Source organism: Mobula birostris, chromosome 24 (assembly GCF_030028105.1).
Source record: "Mobula birostris isolate sMobBir1 chromosome 24, sMobBir1.hap1, whole genome shotgun sequence".
NCBI classification, from domain to species: Eukaryota; Metazoa; Chordata; class Chondrichthyes; order Myliobatiformes; family Myliobatidae; genus Mobula; species Mobula birostris.
This window is the reverse complement of record NC_092393.1, coordinates 6,493,408-6,515,466: the sequence shown is the minus strand read 5'-3', so window position 1 is coordinate 6,515,466 and position 22,059 is coordinate 6,493,408. Positions and strand designations below refer to the sequence as shown.

At 45.5% G+C, this 22,059-nt stretch overlaps 1 protein-coding gene across 2 annotated transcripts in view; it reads left to right on the top strand.

Annotated features, from left to right (window-relative positions):
* Positions 1-22,059, top strand: part of sap30bp (SAP30 binding protein) — a 131,256-nt gene that overhangs the window by 15,134 nt on the left and 94,063 nt on the right. For both annotated transcript variants that reach the window (XM_072242274.1, XM_072242273.1), the window contains exons 2-3: positions 8,068-8,171; positions 10,101-10,148. In XM_072242274.1, the coding sequence (XP_072098375.1) occupies positions 8,068-8,171; positions 10,101-10,148 (152 nt within the window). The remainder of the gene's footprint in view (positions 1-8,067; positions 8,172-10,100; positions 10,149-22,059) is intronic.

Sequence of the window (22,059 nt, the reverse complement as noted above, 5' to 3'; positions counted from 1 at the left end):
AAGTTGATGGAGAAGATCCTGAGAGGCAGAATTTATGAACATTTGGAGAGGCATAATATGATTAGGGATAGTGAGCATGGCTTTGTCGAAGGCAGATCGTGCTTTACGAGCCTGATTGAATATTTTGAGGATGTGACTAAACACATTGATGAAGATAGAGCAGTAGATGTAGTGTATATGGATTTCAGCGAGGCGTTTGATTAGGTACCCCATGTAAGGCTTATTGAGAAAGTAAGGAGGCATGGGATCCAAGGGGACATTGCTTTGTGGATCCAGAATTGGCTTGCCCAGGGACGGCAAAGAGTGGTTATAGACGGGTTATATTCTGCATGGAGGCCGGTGATCAGTGGAGTGCCTCAGGGATCTGTTCCCAACCCCTTCTCATCATGATGTTTATAAATGACCTGAATGTGAAAGTGGAGGGATGGGTTAGTAAATTTGCTGATGACACAAAGGTTGCGGGTGCTGTGGATAGTGTGGAGGGCTGGCAGAGGTTACAGCAGGACATCTATATATGATACAAAACTAGACTAAGAAATGGCAGATGGAGTTCAACCCAGATAAGCGTGAGGTGGTTCATTCTTGTAGGTCAGATGTGATGGCAGAATATAATATTAGTGATAAGACTCTTGGCGGTGTGGAGGATCCAAGGGATCTTGGGGTCCGAGTCCATAGCACACTCAAAGCTGCTGCGCAGGTTAATTGTGTGGTTAAGAAGGCATACAGTGCATTGGCCTTCATCAACCGTGGAATTGAGTTTAAGAGCTAAGAGGTAATGTTACAGCTTTATAGGGCCCTGGTCAGACCCCACTTGGAGTACTGTGCTCAGTTCTGGTCACCTCACTACAGGAAGGATGTGGAAACTATAGAAAGGGTGCAGAGGAGATTTACAAGGATGTTGCCTGGATTAGGGAGCATGCCTTATGAGAATAGGTTGAGTGAACTCGGCCTTTTCTCCTTGGAGCGACGGAGGAGGAGAGGTGACCTGATAGAGGTGTATAAGATGATGAGAGGCATTGATTGTGTGGATAGTCAGAGGTTTCTTCCCAGGGCTGAAATGGCTAACACGAGAAGGCACAGTTTTAAGATGCTTAGAAGTAGGTACAGAGGAAATGTCAGGGGGCAAGTTTTTTTTTTTACACAGAGGATGGTGAGTGCGTGGAATGGGCTGCCGGCAACAGTGGTAGGGGTGGATACAATAGGGTCTTTTAAGAGACTCCTGGGTAGGTACATGGAGCTTAGAAAAATAGAGGGCTATGGGTAACCCTAGATAATTTCTAAAGTAAGTACATGTTCAGCACAGCTTTGTGGACAGAAGGGCCTGTATTGTGCTGTAGGTTTTCTATGTTTCGATGAAGACATGGACGCAGTAATGTAGGAGAGGCCATTTGCGGTGGCCTCCTGCCTAGCAGGCCAGATGGTGACCATGCGGCGATCACTACACTGGGAAAGGAGAGATGATGTATTGCGTGTTCACTTTCCCTGGGTGAACGGGACATCAGGCCCAGACCTCACCCGCCCCCCTATCTTCAAGCGAATCTTCAGTCGAGGCTTCAGGATCCCAGTCTCCCCACAGACTCCTCTCCAGGAGTGCTTTAGGAACACCTAAAAACTACCGTCCTGCAAACCTCTGAAGAAGTCCTAGGATTTTCCACAAAGAAGAACAAGGACTGGTTCGATGAAAACAAGCAGAAGATCCAAGAATTGCTGGCAAAGAAGAGATCCGCCCACCAGGCGCACCTTGCTCAGCCGTCTTGTCCTGATAAAGCAGCCTTCCGCCTTGTATGCAGCAACCTCCAGCGCAAGTTTCGAGAGATTTAGACGGTGTGGTGGACCAACCTCGCAAAGAGAACTCAGCTTTGCGCAGACATCGGTGACCACAGAGGGTTTTATGAAGCCCTGAGAGCGGCGTGCGGCCCTTCACATCAGGTCCAGAGTCCCTTGCGCAGTGCAGACGGTCAGGAGCTCTTCACAGACAAGGCGTCTATCCTGAGCCAGTGGTCGGAGCATTTCCAGACTCTCTTCAGCGCCAACTGCTTGATCCAAGACTCAGCAATTCATTGCACCCCACAACAGCCAGATAAAACAGAACTGGGCAAGACTCCAACCTAGAAGAGACAGTCAAGGCCATAGAGCAGCTGAAAAGTTGATGGAATCCCATCTGAGATTTGGAAGCATGGGGGCCCAGCGTTACACACCAAACTCCATGAGTTCTTTGTCTGCTGCTGGGAACAAGGTAAACTACCACAGGACCTCCGCGACACAGGCATTACCGCCCTGTATTAGAACAAGGGAAGGAAGTCCGACTGCTCCAGTTACCGGGGAATAACTGCTTCCTATCGCAGGAAAAATCCTCGCAAGAGTACTCCTGAACAGATTGGTGAATCATTGCAGAAGAACACCTCCCAGAGAGCCAGTGTGGCTTCGGAGCCAACAGGAGCACCACTCACATGGTATTTGTTCTCAGGCAGCTCCAAGAGAAACGTAGGGAACAGAACAAGGGATTGTATATGACGTTTGTCGACCTTACCAAAGCGTTCGACACTGTGAGCAGGGAAGGTCTGTGGCAAATCATGGAACGACTGGGATGCCCCCAAGGTTCCTCAGCGTGGTCATCCAGCTACACGAAAATCAGCATGGCCAAGTCAGACACAACAACGACCTCTCAGATCCCTTCACAATAGGCAACGGAGTAAAGCAAGGCTGCGTTCTCGCGCCGACTCGCGTCACCATCTTCTTCAGCATGATGCTGGAAAGGGCCATAGAAGACTTTAATGACGAGGATGGTGTCTACATCGGATACCGCATCAATGGCAGCCTGTTCAACCTGAGGCGACTACAGTCCCACACCAAGACACTGGAGCAACTCATCCGAGAGCTACTCTTCGCTGACGATGCTGCCCTTGTTGCCCACACAGAGACAGCCCTGCAGCGTATAACATCCTGCTTCGCAGAGGCTGCCGAGCTCTTTGGATTGGAAGTCAGCTTGAAGAAGACAGAAGTTATCCATCAGCCCACACCCCAGGAAGATTACCACCCTCCCCACCTCACCATCGGTGAGGTAGAGCTGAAGACAGTTCACCAGTTCAGCTACCTGGGGTGCACCATCTTGTCAGATGCCAAGATCGACAAAGAGATTGACAACAGACTGGCAGAGGTAAACAGTGCATTCGGCAGGCTGTACAAAAGAGTCTGGAACAACAAGCATTTGAAGAAAGACACAAAGATCAGCGTGTACAGAGCCATTGTACTGACCACCCTGCTGTACGGCTCTGAGTTGTGGGTCACCTACTGTCACCACCTACGACTCCTTGAGCGTTTCCATCAGCGCTGCCTCCACACCATCCTCAACATCCACTGGAGTAACTTTGTCACCAACATCGAAGACCCCAAACAGGCAGAGGTCACCAGCATCGAGGCCATGCTGTTGAAGACACAGCTGCGCTGGGCAGGGCACATCTCCAGGATGGAGGATCATCGCCTGCCCAAGATTGTGCTGTATGGTGAACTCTCCACTGGCCACTGTGACAGAGGGGCACCGAAGAAGAGGTACAAGGGCTCCCTGAAGAAATCCTTTGGTGCCTGTCACATTGACCATCGCCACTGATCTAATCTAGCCTCCGATTGCGAGGCCTGGCGACACGCCACCCACCAGTCTGTCTCCTCCATCGAGAATGCACGCAGGGCTGGCATTGGGGACAAAAGGAGAAGGAGGAAGAACCGTGACACAGCAGCACCAAACACGAGCAGAATTTCCCTTGCAGCCGCTGTGGCCGGGCCTGCCTGTCCCGTACTGGCCTCGTCAGCCACCAGCGAGCCTGCAGAAGATGTGGGCAGCCCCTTTCCTACATCTTCGTTTGCGAAGCCAAGCCAAGAGAGAGAAAGATAGGTTATCAGTCTCAGTGGAGTTCAAATGTCAACCCAGCTCAAGGAACCAAGAACCTAAGAAGGTGCAGAACTAAAGGGATTTTTTTTATTAGAAAATAGTGTTGCAGAAGCACTGAAAGTTGATAAATCTTCCAGACCTGATAATTGGCATCCTTGGAAGTAAAGAGATGGTCATGGAAATACTAAATGTACTGGTTATTACTTTTTGAAATTCTAAAGATTATGGAATGATTCTTGTATTTTGGTAACGACCCTTAGTAGCCCTGCAGTTTAAAGGAGGGAGAACAAAACTGAGAAACAACTGATCAATTAGTGAAGAAAATGGTAGAGGCTGCTATAAAGGATGAGGTAACAGGTCATTGACGGAATCACAGTAAAATTGTAATACAGTAGGAAACCATTTGACCCTTTCTGCATCATCTTTCTTCCAGTTTTGCACCCTATACCACCCCACCTAGTTTCCTTCCCAAGACCGCAATAGAATCGGCCTCCCATATCCACAGGAATTGCATTCTGGATTCCTGCTACCCTGCATATTTAACTATTTCCTCTTATCACTCTTAATTCATCTCTCCTTTACTTTATAACTGTTCTTCTGACCATGCTCTTTTCTTGCACCCTGCCATCAGGAAGGAGGTTCAGGAGCCTCAGGACTCACACCACCAGGTTCAGAATCAGGTTCACCCTCTACTGTCAGGCTCTTGAACCAGAGTGGGTAACTTCGCACAACTTCACTCACCCCAACACTAAACTGTTCCCACAACCTATGGACTTACTTTCCAGGACTCTTCATTTCATGTTCTTGACGTTTATTCATTGTTATTTTGTCTCGTTATTTTTGTATTTGCACAGGTTGTCGTCTTTCGCACATTGATTGTTAATCCATCTTGTGTGCAGTTTTTCCTTGATTTTGTTGTGTTTCTTTGTATCTATACCTGGAAGAAAATGAATCTCAGGATTGTATATGGTGACATATATGTACCTTGATAATAAGTTTATTTTGTATTTTTGAACTTCAGAACCAACTAATAGAACATCTTCTAATTGTATGAAGTTCCATTTGTAATAAGAGATCTATGCCACTTTCTCTTCTTTGACCTGTTAGTGATCTTTGTCACAATTGACCACAGTCAGCCTTGACAATCTCGCCACTGTGATAGGAGCACATTTGACTTATTACATTCTTTGTTTTAATTTATTGTGGTGGATTCCAGTTAACTTGTTAATCAGGGCAACCACTTATTTGGGACAATGAAAACTAATTGAGAAAATAGTTGGGATATCCTTTGTTTATTTAGGACACTATGCCACTTAGTTGTGACAGAGTTTTGCAGAATGGTTTCTCACTAGCGTCAGTCATGTGCACATCCATGGTCCTTAAGATACTGTACCGTGCTTAGAGGGAACAGTTTTTAAATAGCATCAGTACAATGTGTTTGTGTTCAAAACAGTGATTTTTGTCACTAATAGTTGGTGAGAAAAAAGCAGTAAGAGAACTTGGAACTGTTTTGCTCATCAAGGTTTCAAGCATTCAGGCTTGAAAATGCCAGAAACAGCCAGAGTGAAAATGAAACGATTCAGCAAGTTAGGATTTTAATGTACCGACAATCATCTTGAATGTTACAATGAAAATGAAGATTTGGAGGATGCAATCGTATGAAGGCTGTCCATCATCTGCACTGATGTTGTTCTTTACAATCAGTCGAAAGAACACAGCAGCATACACTGCATGAATTCCTCCTTCAATAACTATTAGGAACTAATACAGTTCTGTACTATTTTTATATTGGCAGTGTTCTAATTTGTTCTGTACTTCATTTAAATTAACATTTGTTATTTAGTTAATAGTTTGTCTTTTTTATACTTTCTTTTAACTAGTTTCATGAAACTTCGGCTGAGACAACCATTTAATTGGGCCAAATTGTACCAGTCCTGGTGTGTCCCAGTTAATTGGAATCTCCTGTACTTGCAGTGACAAACAAGAGAAAATCTGCAAATGCTGGAAATCTAAGCAACGGACACAAAATGCTGGAGGAGCTCAGCATCTATGGAAAAGAGTACAGTCGATGTTTCAGGCCGAAACCCTTTGTCAGGTCTGGAGGGAAAAAAAGCTGAGGAGTAAATTTAAAAGGTGAGGCGAGAGGAGAGAGAAACACCAGGCGATAGGTGAAACCTGAAAGGGGAAGGGATGAAGTAAAGGGCTGGGAAGTTGATTGCTGAAAAAGGCCTTGGGGGGGGGGCGGTGGGAGGAACACTAGGGGGAAGCGACGTGTGGGCAAGGAGGTAAGGTGAGAGAGGCAAAAGAGGATGGGAAATGGTGAAGGAGAGGGGGATGAGGAGCATAACCAGAAGTTCGAGAAATCCATTTTCATGCCACCAGGTTGGAGGCTGCTCAAGCAGAATATAAGGTGTTCTTCCAACTGAAGTGTGGCCTCATCATGACAGTGGAGGAGGCTATGGATGGACCTATGGGAATGGAAAGTGGGATTAAAATGGGTGGCCACGAGGAGATCCCGCTTGTTCTGGCGGTCAGAGCGTAGCGGTCTCCCAATCTATGTTGGGTCTCACCGACGTACAGGAGGCCACACCGGGAGCACCAGGCACAATATATGACCTTAACAGATTCACAGGTGAAGTGACGACTCACTTGAAAGGACTGTTTGGGGCTCTAAATGGAAGTGAGGGAGGATGTGTAGGGTCAGGTGTAGCACTTGTTCAGCTTGCAGAGAAATCAGTGGGGAGGGGAGGGACAAATAGATAAGGGAGTCGCGTAGGGAGCAATCTCCGTGGAAAGCTGAAAGTGGGGGGCGGGTAGGTGAGAGAAGTCCTGTTGGAGATGGTGTTTGTTTCCATTCCCTTTAGTTTGGGCCCAAAATGTCAACCGTACTCTTTTCCATAGATGCTACCTGGCCTGCTGAGTTCTTCCAGCATTTTGTGTGTGGTACTTGCAGTGTGTTCTATTCTTAGTCCTGTATCTTTGATTCTCTCAAAAGCCTATCTTTAGTTTGTTCCATGACATCTGCTTCTCTGACCACGCTTTTTGATCTCTGATCTAGCATATGCTTAACAAGCTTTTTTTCTTTTGTTTGTTTGTCATTGACCAAATGAAATGATACAAGGCATTTTACCATGTTTAAAAGCATAGTAAAACTATTGTTTCTATTGGTCATTGAGTATATTTAAACAGAGGTTGATGGATTGATTAGTTAGGGTGTCAAAGGTTATGGGAGAAGGTAGGAGAATGGAGTTGAGACGGAATAATCACTAGCTTTGATCGAGTATCGGAGCAGTTTCAAGGGGCAGAATGACAATTCTGTTCCTATATCCAGAAAAAGGTTCTGGAAAAAGATGGCACCGGTGAACAACGCGGCCAAGGCTGGCATCCTCCAGACAGTTCACAAAGCTACATCATTTATGTCTTTCAAATGTGGTTCTGCTACTGTTGGAGCCTGTGATCTACGTTTTGATGATGTGTTTTTAGATCAATTGGGCGATCTGGCGTTTTGCTATCTCTGAGGAAGTTTGGTGAGAATTCGAGTGAAGCATGTGGCCTCGAGACCAAGAAGTCTGTAGATCATGATTGACTCCATTTCTTGCCAATCTCACTGATTAAAGCATCGAGGAAGGTTGAAATCATCATGGTGACAGGGTGTTCAGCATGGTCTAAAGGGCTCTCGCTCGATGCTGCCAGAGGACGGTGCTGGAATCCTGGGTCTTGGGCAGGGTTTAATCAATGCGGTTTGTGGATTGAACTCTGTAGTTCACATTATGATGTGTTTCTGGTTTCTGGTCGCTCTTTTTATTGTTGCTATTTTGGGTGTTTTTGATCAGGTGGTCTGCAGCTAACAAGCAAAACAGCGCTAGATTGAACTGAAATGACTATGCCTGGACTCTCTTTTGTGTTTTTTTAATTATGTGTTTTCACTGATTTCTTTTTGCCGTTTGCACTATATATTTTTGCTTGTGTGTGGGGGGGGCGGTGTTAATGTAGTTCTTTGAATGGATTCCATGGTTTTGTTCGTTTCATAGCTGTCTATGGAAAGATGGATCCCAGAGTACTTTGATAATAAATGTACCATGAATCTTTGAATATATTATGTTTTGTCACTTGATACTTAATTGTTCATGATTATAGTCAAGACTGTATTTCAGTTGTGTTACTGTGTGTTTTCCCCTCAGGCACGAAAGGGGGATTGGTGTCTGCTGGATATGGAGAGGATGATATGAGCCGGGTAGAAGAGGTGGATGAGCTAGATGAAGAGGATGAAAGTAGTAGTCCATTGGTGAGTAAGAAATGAGAAGGAATGTTATCAAAAATACCTCCTTTCGTGTCCATGGATCCCAGAACCTACACACTGTGCTTTTCGTTCTTGTTCAATATGACAGACTGAATATTCTCATGTCTAAGACTAATGTATCCCAGGTGTCAGGCCCATGGAACTGGAACTGGTGATAAAGCTTTTCTGAAGGCCTTATGACAGGGAAGGATCAAAAAATTGAAATATTTAACTCTGTTAACAGTGCGCATTACAAGCTTACATGATTTTCCTTCACCTTTAGTGCTGCAAAGGCTTGAAATTTGTTTATATTGAATCTAATTTAAGATAAATGATTCATGAGGGAAAGCAATTTCAGAATTAGACTAAAATAGTTAGTGTAGAGCTTGAGAGCTTAATCCACATTCACACAACCGAATATTAAAGACCAGGCAAGTGAAATTATATGAAGTCGGTCAGGATTTACTCTGTTCTCTTTTGTCAAATAATCTGGCTATACTGGCTCAGCAGTATTTTCAGATGTAGAGGACATTAAGAGTTGGATATTGTAGGGTTGTGAAGTTGGCAAGAATATTCTTCTGTGCTCTTGAGTCTCAGACGTCAATGCTCACATAGCCTGGAGCAGGGTGTGCTGGGCTCAGTCCCAGTTAATTTATTTTCAATGCTGCAACTGAAAGATAGGGAAGCTCCCTGCCTTGCTTTTATCCTTAATCATTGTCCAGTTACATATGTTGGGAGGTTGACATTGAGCAAGACCAGGATTGAATGTGGTTGCTTTGCTCGTAGAAAAAGTTGAATACTTTGCCATCAGAGTTCATGTGGAAAAATTACTAGTAGGCAAAGCTGTGATGGACAACTCTCCAAATGTTTCCCATGCACCAATATAAAGTCAAAGCCTTTAAGGCATTAAGGATTTGTGGATCGTTCTGTGTAAAGCTCTATCTTCAGGGCTCTGCATAGCATTACAGAAACAAAATAATTCAGGTGCTCTTTATCAAAAATAGTTCAAAACTCATTGGAAATCTCCAGCATTTAAGGTAACATCTGTTGGCTGAATGGCTGGGCATTTCTATTATTGTTTCTTGTGCAGTAGTAATGTATTAACCTGGTCCAGTTGATCCAATTGATACCTTTGTCATTCTACATTTCCAAAATTGGAAGAAGTTGAATTTGTACTGAATTTATAAAATGGCACAAGATCTGTAGGCATTCACAAAGAACATATTTAGAGAAAAAATGGTAGAGTAACCTAACATTAGACAGGTGACCAAAAATTGGTCTGAGGAGATTGATCTTAATGGCCATCTGAGAATAAGTTTGAGAGATTTAGGGAGGGAAATTCCAGAGCTTAAAATCTAGGAGGCAGAAGGCAAATTGGATTGCGTAATAGAGCAAATTTTGAGAAACCCAGAGGTAAAAGTAATCTGTTTTGTGATGAATGGGATCAGAAGCCCATTTCACATTAAGTGTGATGCTGGGGTGGGAAACAATTGGGTTGGGCCTAAGGCAATGGAAAGCATGAAAATAGATAGATATGTACTTAATTGACAGGACCGGACTTGGCCAGTCAGAAGGGAAGTGGACCCTTATTCAGGTTTCTAGTACCCTTGTATTTCTGAACTCTCTGGAACTTATGCACGTCATTACTTATTTAGGACCAGACCTGCATTTTTTCAAGTGTTCCTATCGTTTTATTTTGGTCTGCCTGTGCAGAGATCCTGGGCAGCATTTGTTCCAGTAAGCTTACCCTTTCTAGTATATGAGTGTGTGTTTTTTTTTCGTCAAATGGATGCCTGTCTGGAAGTGGATTTGGATTTGGCTCTATCTACCTGTGTGCCTTGAGCAAGGGATTGTCGCCCTGCACTGCACTTCAGTCAAATAGCCAGCTCACAGCCACGAGTGATCCCTTTAACCCTTTAAATTCTTGTCTTATAGGAAGGTGAAGATTCAGAAAAGGAGCTGCCGGAGTTGGATGGTGTTAAGGTACCTTTCAAATCTCACACAATGTTGCCACACTTCTACTTGGGGCAGAGGAAGAAACCAATGGGGGGCCCCCACAGTCTACCCTAAGTGAAGAGCTTTCAAGTCACAGTGTACGTGAATGGGTCAGGGACTGCACTTAAGTTTCGTTTCCTCCTCAGCATCTCATGTCCAACATGGGAAATGTCAGAGCGGTTTATGTGAAACCCCTGCTGTAAGATGTAGCAGCTCGGTGTGCATCACTCAGTGAAGCTCTAAAGATAGTTCTGTGCGGGAAATTTTGGGTGATGTGTTTGCATGCAACACTTCCGTGCCATAAATGTTTAAGTTGCTTTTTGGATTCCAGCCAACTTGTAACTTTTACAGGTTGGAGGCCTTTGTAATTCACCTAAGAAGTTGTAGCCCCTTTTCATTCTGTAAGTACCATCCAGTTCTTCAGTTGACAGCTATACTACAGACATGGGCTCCTAATTTTTAGGGCATGGTGATGGACTTGGGCAAATCAGAGGACCTTGTCATCATGATTTGTTTCTGGCCTTTGCCAAGGTGGCAGTTCAAAGGTCTGATTGGGCAAAGCACTGGGATTGGGGTTGCTTCAGCTGCCTTCCTCTCTTCCTCAGCTATGTCCGTGACTCAGTGTTCTTAGACAGAGCAGATGATGTCTGCGACAATGAGCACTGAAGGGACCAAAGTCTTTATTTCATCTATTAGTTGGGCCACAGATGAGGTACCGGGAGATGGGAGAATAGGACATGTTGTTCTCTTGTTCAAAAAGGAAGTAGGAATAAGTCTGGAAACTACCGACCTGTGAGCCATAAGTTTGTTGGAATGAATTATAAGACAAAGGGGCTGATTAGGAGGAGTCAACTAGATTTTGTGTAGGGAAATCCACATCTCACAAATATCAGTATTTTGAGGTGGCAGCTGGAAAAAAAAATAGATAAAGATAGATAAAATCAAAACAGTAAATGTGGCTTACAGGGACTTCAGTAAGGCTTTTTAATAAGGTCCAATATGGTGGACTGGTCCAGAAGGTGTGAGGGAACTGAGGCATTTGGGTAAACTGGATCCAAAACTTACTTGGTGATAAGAAGCAGAAGGCAGTGGTGGACAGGTGCTTTTCTTACTGATTGTCTGTAATGAATGGTGTACCTCAAGTTTCCATGCTGGCACATTTGTTGTTTGTAATACATATAAGTGATTTGGGAAGTTATATTCCTAATAGCAGGGACAGGACAGTTAATATACAGAGAGACCTTAAGGTAAAAACCTTGGAAATGGAAACAAGGCGAGTAAGCTGTTTGGTGTACTTTGTAGGCTGAGGCATTGTGGGAAAGAGTTAGGATATCATGTGACAGCTGTACACTGGTTAGACTACTTCAAGTTTTGTGTACAGTTCTGGTCACCACACTAGAGGAAGGATGTGGTAGCATGAGAGATTCATAAGGCTGTTACCTGGATAGAACGTGTTTGTTAGAAAGTGTCATTGGATAGGCTGCGTTTATTCTCATTGGAATATAGGAAGCTGAGAGGTGACCTTCTAGTGGTTTATAAAATCATGAGGGGCATGGAGAGTGTGGAGTCAAGATCTGGAAGGCACAGGTTTAAGGTAAGAAGGAAGATTGGACAGCTGAGTCTTTCAAAGGCAGGGGAGGAGGAGTGAGTTTCATGATCAGCTCCTCATGGTGTACAAACATGACGGTGCTGTCCCAGTCTTGTTGACCCGACCTGGAACACCTCACAATCAAGTATCGTCCATTTTACCTGCCACAGGAGATTTCAGCGATCATCTTGGCAGTGATTCCACCCCAGGCTAATGGAAAACAAGCTCCAGCCGAACTGAACGATGTAATCAACAGGAATGAAACAGCACATCCGGGTGCCTTCCTCATCATGTTTGGGGATTGAAGAACTCTAAATAATTATTACCAACAATCACTTGCAGTACTAGAGGAACCAACACACGAGACCACTGCTACACCACCGTCAAGTGTGTTACCGTACTATCCCACGCCCTCACTTCAGGAAGTCTGATCACCTGGCTGTACTTCCACTCTGAGGATAGACAGAGACTGAAGTCTGGAGCACCAGTAGTGAGGACCAAGGAGGTATGGACAAGGGAGGCACAGGAGCACTTACCAGACTGCTTTCAATCAGTGGACAGATCTTTATTCAGGGATTCATCTTTGAGTCTGAATGAGAACACCACAGCTGTCACTGACTTCATTAAAACCTGTGTGGATGAACTTGTGCCTATGAAAACTTACTGTACATACCCAAAACCGTCGATGAACCAAGTGTTTCATAGTCTATTGAGGGCTAGATCTGTGGGGTTTAGGTCTGGAGATCCAGGTCTTTACCAGAAAATCAGATATGACTTGAGGAGGGCTATTTCAAGAACTAAGGAATAATTCTGAGCAAGATCGGAGGCGACATTGGATGCATGTCAACTCTGGCAGAGTTTTCAGGCCATTACTCCCTACCAAATGAAGTCTAACATCAGAATGGCAGTGATGCTTCACTTCCAGACGAGCTCAATGTCCTTTATGCTTGCTTTGAAAGGGAGAATAAAACTATAGCTATGAGGATCCCTGCAGCACCCGGTGACCCTGTGATATCTGTCTAGGAGGCCAACATCAGGCTGTCTTTCAAGAGGGTGAACCCTCGCAAGACAACAAGCCCAGATGGAGTACTTGGTAAGGCTCTGAAAACCTGTACCAACCAATTGGCGGGGGTGTTCAAAGACACTTCAATCTGTCATCGCTACAATTCCCATCTGCTTCAAAAGGGCAACAATTATACCAGTGCCCAAGAAGAGCAGGGTGAGCTGCCTTAACGACTATCGTCCAGTCGCACTCAAATGTGCAGTGATGTGCTTTGAGACGTTGGTCATGGCTAGAATCAGCACCTGTCTCAACAAGGGCCTGGATACACTGCAATTTGCTTACCACCACAATGGGCCTTCGGTGGGCACAATCTCATTAGCTCTCCATGCAATATTGGATCAAATGGACAATATAAATACCTATATCAGGATGCTGTTAATTGCTCAGGATTTAACTGTCATTCCTACAGTTCTGATTGGAAAAACTCCAGTACCTGGGCGTTTGTACCTCCCTCTGCAACTGGATCCTCGATTTCCTAACCAGAAGACCACAGTCTGTGCGGATTGGAAATAACATCTCCACCTCACTGACAGTCAACACTGGCGCCCACAGGGGTGTGTGCTTAGCCCACAGCTCTACTCTCTCTACACTCACGGCTGCGAGGCTAAGAATAGTTCAAATGCCATCTACAAATTTGCTGATAATACAACCATTGTTGGCAGAATCTCAGATGGTGACGAGAGGGTGTAGAGGAGTGAGATATGCCAACTGATTGAGTGGTGTCGCAACAACAACTTTGCACTCGATGCTTTGACCAGTGACCAGTCGGCGAGATCAGAAGTTGAGGGGACAGAATTCACTCAGGTTCGCTGATCAACTATTAAAGGCAGCGGCTCGCAGTTTTTTGCATCTTTGACCAGTAGCCAATTGTTGTTTAGGAATGATAAGCATGAACAAATTAAGGCAGGGGCAAGCGTAGCGATCGCCATCAGCGTGGACAGAGTCAGTAGAGATTCTGAGGCTTTAGCTCTTCAAATCTTCAGTCAGAGAAAGAGGTTCCCCCCCCGCCCCCCTCTCTTTACATTTGCTCAGTTAGAACAGTGGAAATGCCAGGTAGGATAGTGGAATGCTCCTCAGTAGGTTTCAATAAGTACATTTAATGTCGGAGAAATATATACAATATGCATCCTGAAATTCTTTTTCTTTGTAAACATCCATGAAAACAGAGGAGCGCCCCAAAGAATGAATGACAGCTAAATGTTAGAACCCCGAAGACTCCCCCAGCTTCCCCCTCCCACGCATAAGCAGCAGCAAAGCAACGACCCCCCCCCCCGCCCAAACCCCACCAGCAAAAAAGCATCGGCACCCACCACCAAGCACTCAAGCGTGCAGTAAAGCATCAGTGAAGACAGAGACTTGCAGTACCCCAAAGACTACTCATTGGCCCGGTATTCAACATACCACAGGCTCTCTCTCCCTAATAGGGGAAAAAGAGGTGTTCCTGTTTCACAGCAAGAGTGAAGACATAATAAAACGACTCGTTAATTTATAGTGTTGAAAGTCTGTTGTGTCGCTTTTTACTGAACTCTGTGCCAAAGAACTCGGGCCTCTGGGCACGCAGCCAGCTCGCTGCTTTCGATCTTCGTGGGTGTATACTCCCACGATATCCCAGGCGGCGGCACTGACTTCGAATCCGCCCGCATCCAGAGCCATGAAAATCCAGCACTCTCAAGGCGCATCAGTCTCCCAGGCCGTGTCCTTGGCATATTGAAAAGCGGCCGGTCGTGAGGCCCTGAGAGCAGGTCCCATTTCCACAAAGAACTGAAGTCAGCGTGTAACTCCAGGCCAGGGTCTTCAAGAGAAGCCTGAAAAGAAAATAAAGATAGAAATAGAGCTGTTTCCGAAGATGCAAGCAACGGCGTCACCATTAGGCGCCATCATCCTAGCTCCACTCTCCTCAGATCAGGTACTTGTGGACTATAAGAAATGCAAGAGAACACTGAAGGAAAAAAATCAGGAAGGTTAAAAGAAGGCATGAGGTGACCCTAGCAGACAAGGTGAAGGAGAATCCTAAGGGATTCTACAGATATGTTAAGATCAAAAGGATTGCAAGGGAAAAAATTGGTCCTCTAGAAAATAAGAACGGTGACAGTGGAGTGCCTCAGGGATCTGTTCTGGGATCCCTTCTCTTTGTGATTTTTATAAATGATCTGGATGAGGAAGTGGAGGGATGGGTTAGTAAACTTGAAAACTTCCAAGTGGGTGAATACTTTTTATAGGCACTGTAGGTCAGTGATAATAAACCTGATTCTGGTGTAGCTCTCAAAAACGATCTCTTAGACATTTTATAAATTACTAATCTTGGGATGCGGCCTGATTTTTCCCAGTCTACCTGCATGTTGACCACCATAACATTGTCTTCCTTATGTCCCTTTCTATCTCCTGTTGAAATTTGCACCTCATAACCTGACTACAATTTAGAGGCCTGCGTGTAAACTTCTATCCTTACGGTTTCTTAACTCTACACACAAGGATTCTACATCTTCCTTCCAAATGTAATTTCCCACTTTGGGTTTGATATCACCCCACCCACTTTGCTAGTCTTTCTGATGGATGTTTATCCTTGGACATTTGTCTCCCAGCTGTGAGCTGTCAAGTGACAACATGAAGTGAAGATAAGACACATAGGTCCTTAAGAAAAATGAAAAATATGAAATTTTTTAAAAAGTTAACTTGGGAAACCCAATGGTGCTAAATCTGAGTGTGATATAATTCATGACAATCTGGATGAATTAATGACTAATTAGTTCAGAAACTGAAATGAAAAGCTTGAGTATGTGGACATTAAGAAAGAGGATGTGCTGGAGCTTTTGGAAAGCAAGTTGGATAAGTCACCAGGAGTGGGCGAGATATACCCCAGGCTACTGTGGGGGGCAAGGGATGAGATTGCTGATCCTCTAGCAATGATCTTTGTATCATCAATGGGGATGGAAGAGGTTCCAGAGGATTGGAGGGTTGCAGATGTTGTTCCCTTATTCAAAAAAGGGAGTAGAGATAGCCCAGGGAAGTATAGACCAGTGAGTCTTACTTCGGTGGTTGGTAAGTTGATGGAGAAGATCCTGAGAGACAGGATTTATGAATATTTGGAGAGGCATAATATGATTAGGAATAGTGAGCATGGCTTTGTCGAAGGCAGATCGTGCCTTACGAGCCTGATTGAATATTTTGAGGATGTGACTAAACACATTGATGAAGGTAGAGCAGTAGATGTAGTGTATGTGGATTTCAGCGAGGCGTTTGATTAGGTACCCCATGCAAGGCTTATTGAGAAAGTAAGGAGTCATGGGATCCAAGGGGCTCTTGCTTTGTGGATCCAGAATTGGCTTGCCCAGGGACGGCAAAGAGTGGTTATAGACGGGTTATATTCTGCATGGAGGCAGGTGATCAGTGGTGTGCCTCAGGGATCTGTTCTGGGACCCCTTCTCATCGTGATGTTTATAAATGACCTGGATGTGAAAGTGGAGGGATGGGTTAGTAAATTTGCTGATGACACAAAGGTTGGAGGTGCTGTAGATAGTGTGAAGGGCTGTCAGAGGTTACAGTGGGACATTGATAGGATGCAAAACTGGGCTGAGAAGTGGCAGATGGAGTTCAACCCTGGTAAGTGTGAGGTGGTTCATTTTGGCAGGTCAAATATGATGGCAGAGTATAGTATTAATGACAAAACTCTTGGCAGTGTGGAGGATCAGAGGGATCTTGGGGTCCAAGTCCATAGGGGACACAAAGCTGCTGCGCAGGTTGACTCTGTGGTTAAGAAAACATACGGTGCATTGTCCTTCATCAACCATGGGATTGAGTTTAAGAGCCGAGAGTAATGTTACAGCTGTATAGGACCCTGGTCAGACCCCACTTGGAGTATTGTGCACAGTTCTGGTCACCTCACTACAGGAAGGATGTGGAAACCATAGAAAGGGTGCAGAGGAGATTTACAAGGATGTTGCCTGGATTGGGGAGCATGCCTTATGAGAATAGGTGGAGTGAACTTGGCCTTTTCTCCTTGGAGTAACGGAGGGTGAGAGACAACCTGATAGAGATATATAAGATGATGAGAGGCATTGAATGTGTAGATAGAGGATTTTTCCCAAGGCTGAAGTGGCTAACACGAGAGGGGACAGTTTTAAGGTGCTTGGAAATAAGTACAGAGGAGATGTAAGGGGTAAGTTTTTTATGCAGAGAGTGGTGAGTGCGTGGAATGAGCTGCCGGCGACGGTGGTGGAGGCGGATACAATAGGGTCTTTTAAGGGACTCCTGGATAGGTACGTGGAGCTTAGAAAAATAGAAGGCTATGGGTAACCCTAGGTAATTTCTAAAGTGAGTACATGTTCGGCACAGCATTGTGGGCTGAAGGGCCTGTATTGTGCTGTAGGTTTTCTATGTTTCTCTATGTGGAGCCATAACAGATAGAGGTGATCTTAAATACATCTTTTGCATCTGTATTTGCTCAGGAAGCAGACACGGAGTCTGTAGAAGTGAGGCAAAGTGGCATCAACATCATGGACCCTGCACTGATTAGACAGGTGGAGGTGTTTGCTATCCTCCAACATATCAGGGTGGGTAAATCCCCAGGGCCTGACAAGGTGTTCCCTCGGTCCATACGAGAGGAAAGTTATTGGGAAGTATTCTAAGGGACCTGTCTGGTATGGTGGATCTGCTGCAGAGGGTTGTAAATTTAGTCGGCTCCATTTTGGGTATTAGCCTACAAAGTACCAAGGACATCTTCAAGGAGTGGTGTCTCAGAAAGGCAGCTTCCATTCCTCCAGCACCCAGGGCATGCCCTTTTCTCACTGTTACCATCAGGTAAGAGGTACGGAAGCCTGAAGGCAAACACTCAGTGATTCCGGAACAGCTTCTTCCCCTCTGCTATCCAATTCCTCAATGAACATTGAACCCTTGGACACTACCTTACTTTTTAAGTATATATTGTTTCTAGTTTGCTTGCTCTATTTTTAATCTATTCAATATATGTATACTGTCATTGATTTATTTATTATTCTTATTTTCTTCTATATTATGTATTGCATTGAACTGCTCTAAATTAACAAATTTCACAACACGTGCTGGTGATAATAATTCTGACTCTGATATATGAATATTTGGATAGACATGGACTGATTTAGGATAATCGGCATGGCTTCGTGTGTGGTAGGTCATCTCTAACAAATCTTTGAGTTTTTCGAGGAAGTTACCAGGAAAGTAGATGAAGGCAAGGCAGTGGATGTTGTCTACATAGACTTTAGCAAGGCATTTGACATGTCCCTCATGGGAGGTTGGCCAAGAAGGTTTAGTTGCTCATCAAGGTGAGATAATAAATTGGATTAGACATGGCATTGTGGGAGAAGCCAAAGAATGGAAGTAGATAGTTGTCTCTCTGACTGGAGGCCTGGATCAATGGCAGATCCTTTGTTGTTTGTCATCTATATCAATGATTTGGATGACAATGTGGTTAATTTTATCAGCAAATTTGCAGGTGACACCAAGTGAGCTGTAGTGGACAGTGAAGAAGGCTATCATGGCTTGCAGAGGAATCTGCACAGCTGGAAAAATGGCTGATGGAATTTAATGCAGACAAGTGCGAGGTGTTGCACTTCGGGAGGACCACCCAGGGCAGATCTTACACTGTGGACAGTAGGGCATTGAGGATTGTGGGAATACAGGTCCGTAATTTGTTGAAAGTCGCAGCATAGGTAGATAGGGTCATAAAGAAAGCTTTTGGCACCTTGGCCCTCATAAAACAATGTATTGAGTACAGGAGATGAAGTGTTATGTTGAAGTCTTATAAAACATTGTTGAGGCCTAATTTCAAAGGTCAAAGTAAAATTTATTATCAGAGTACGTGTGTGTCACACCATGTACAACCCTGAGGTTCTTTTTCTGTAGGCATATTTGACAAATCTATACAGCAGTAACTATACAGGATCTGTAAACAGTGAACAATCTCTGCAAATATAGATAAATGGCAGTAAATAACGAGATAAGAGTCCTTCAATGTTTGTAGTTATCCCCTTTTATTCAAGAGCATGAAGGTTGAAAGATAATAACTGTTGCTGAATCCAGTGGTGTGAGTCCTGAACACCTGTACTGTACTTTCTACCTGATAGCAGCAGCAAGAAAAGAGCATGGCTAGGTGGCGAGGATCTTTGATAATGGATGCTGCTTTTCAATGACAATGTTTCATGAGATGTCCTCAATGGTTGAGATGGTTTTACCTGTGATGTACTGGGCTGAATTCACTACCTTTTGTAGGATTTTCCACTCAAAGGCATTGGTGTTCCCCTACCAGGCCGTAATGCGGCCAGTCAGCACACTTTCAACCACACACCTGTTTGCCGAGATGAATCTCCACAGACTCCTAAGGCTGTAGGGGTACTGTTGTGCTTTCTTTGCAATAATATTTATATGATAGGTCCTCTGAGATAGTGGACCTCCCCCCTCCTGCCCAAGGAATTTGAAGTTACTGATCCTCTCCAATTTTGATCATCCAATGATTACTGGCAAACAACAGGAATTCTGCAGATGCTGGAAATTCAAGCAACACACATCAAAGTTGCTGGTGAACGCAGCAGGCCAGGCAGCATCTCTAGGAAGAGATACAGTCGACGTTTCAGGCCGAGACCCTTCGTCAGGACTAACTGAAGGAAGAGTGAGTAAGGGATTTGAAAGTTGGAGGGGGAAGGGGAGATCCAAAATGATAGGAGAAGACAGGAGGAGGAGGGATGGAGCTAAGAGCTGGACAGGTGATTGGCAAAAGGGGATACGAGAGGATCATGGGACAGGAGGTCCGGGAAGAAAGACGGGGGGGGTGGGGGGGACCCAGAGGATGGGCAAGAGGTATATTCAGAGGGACAGAGGGAGAAAAAGGAGAGTGAGAGAAAGAATGTGTGCATAAAAATAAGTAACAGGTGGGGTACGAGGGGGAGGTGGGGCCTAGCGGAAGTTAGAGAAGTCGATGTTCATGCCATCAGGTTGGAGGCTACCCAGACGGAATATAAGGTGTTGTTCCTCCAACCTGAGTGTGGCTTCATCTTTACAGTAGAGGAGGCCGTGAATAGACATGTCAGAATGGGAATGGGATGTGGAATTAAAATGTGTGGCCACTGGGAGATCCTGCTTTCTCTGGCGGACAGAGCATAGATGTTCAGCAAAGCGGTCTCCCAGTCTGCGTCAGGTCTCGCCAATATATAAAAGGCCACATCGGGAGCACCGGACGCAGTATATCACCCCAGTCGACTCACAGGTGAGGTGTTGCCTCACCTGGAAGGACTGTTTGGGGCCCTGAATGGTGGTAAGGGAGGAAGTGTAAGGGCATGTGTAGCACTTGTTCCGCTTACACGGATAAGTGCCAGGAGGGAGATCAGTGGGGAGGAATGGGGGGGACGAATGGACAAGGGAGTTGTGTAGGGAGCGATCCCTGCGGAATGCAGAGAGAGGGGGGGAGGGAAAGATGTGTTTAGTGGTGGGATCCCGTTGGAGGTGGCGGAAGTTACGGAGAATAATATGTTGGACCCGGAGGCTGGTGGGGTGGTAGGTGAGGACCAGGGGAACCCTATTCCTAGTGGGGTGGCGGGAGGATGGAGTGAGAGCAGATGTACGTGAAATGGGGGAGATGCGTTTAAGAGCAGAGTTGATAGTGGAGGAAGGGAAGCCCCTTTCTTTAAAAAATGAAGACATCTCCCTCGTCCTAGAATGAAAAGCCTCATCCTGAGAGCAAATGCGGCGGAGACGGAGGAATTGCGAGAAGGGGATGGCGTTTTTGCAAGAGACAGGGTGAGAAGAGGAATAGTCCAGATAGCTGTGAGAGTCAGTAGGCTTATAGTAGACATCAGTGGATAAGCTGTCTCCAGAGACAGAGACAGAAAAATCTAGAAAGGGGAGGGAGGTGTCAGAAATGGACCAGGTAAACTTGAGGGCAGGGTGAAAGTTGGAGGCAAAGTTTATAAAGTCAACGAGTTCTGCATGCGTGCAGGAAGCAGCACCCATGCAGTCGTCGATGTAGCGAAGGAAAAGTGGGGGACAGATACCAGAATAGGCACGGAACATAGATTGTTCCACAAACCCAACAAAAAGGCAGGCATAGCCAGGACCCATACGGGTGCCCATAGCTACACCTTTAGTTTGGAGGAAGTGGAAGGAGCCAAAGGAGAAATTATTAAGAGTAAGGACTAATTCTGCTAGACGGAGCAGAGTGGTGGTAGAGGGGAACTGATTAGTTCTGGAATCCAAAAAGAAGCGTAGAGCCTTGAGACCTTCCTGATGGGGGATGGAAGTATATAAGGACTGGACATCCATGGTGAAAATAAAGCAGTGAGGGCCAGGGAACTTAAAATCATCGAAAAGTTTAAGAGCGTGAGAAGTGTCACGAACATAGGTCGGAAGGGATTGAACAAGGGGTGATAAAACAGTGTCGGGGTATGCAGAAAAGAGTTCGGTGGGGCAGGAGCAAGCTGAGACAATAGGTCGGCCAGGACAGGCAGGTTTGTGGATCTTGGGTAGGAGGTAGAAACGGGAAGTGCTGGGGTGTGGGAACTATAAGGTTGGTAGCAGTGGATGGGAGATCCCCTGAGCGGATAAAGTCGGTGATGGTGTGGGAGACAATGGCCTGGTGCTCCTTAGTGGGGTCACGATCGAGGGGTAAATAAGAGGAGGTATCCGCGAGTTGTCGCTGTGCCTCAGCAAGGTAGATGTCAGTACGCCAGACTACAACAGCACCCCCCTTATCGGCAGGTTTAATAATAAGGTTAGGATTAGTGCGGAGGGAGTGGAGTGCAGAGCGTTCGGAGGGAGTGAGGTTGGAATGGGGACAAGGTGCTGTGAAGTCGAGACGGTTGATGTCCCGTCGGCAGTTAGCGATAAAGAGATCCAGAGCAGGCAGAAGACCAGAGCGGGGTGTCCATGAAGAAGAGGAGGGTTGAAGACGGGAGAAGGGGTCATCGGTGGGGGTGGAAGAGTCCTTGCCGAAGAAGTAGGCTCGGAGACGGAGATGGCGGAAGAAAAGTTCCGCATTGTGGCAAACACGGAACTCGCTGAGGTGTGGGCGAAGGGGGACAAACCTGAGGCCCTTACTGAGGACCGAGCGTTCTGCCTCAGACAGTTGAAGGTCAGAGGGGATGGTAAAGACCCGGCACGGATGAGAGCTGGGATCAGAGGGGGGAGGGGGGAGGCTGGGGGTGTCAGTGGAGAGGGGAGGGTTGGGGTGAGAGGAAGATGGAGCCTCTGAGGACCCAGGAGCTGACAATGGGATCTGAAGGAGA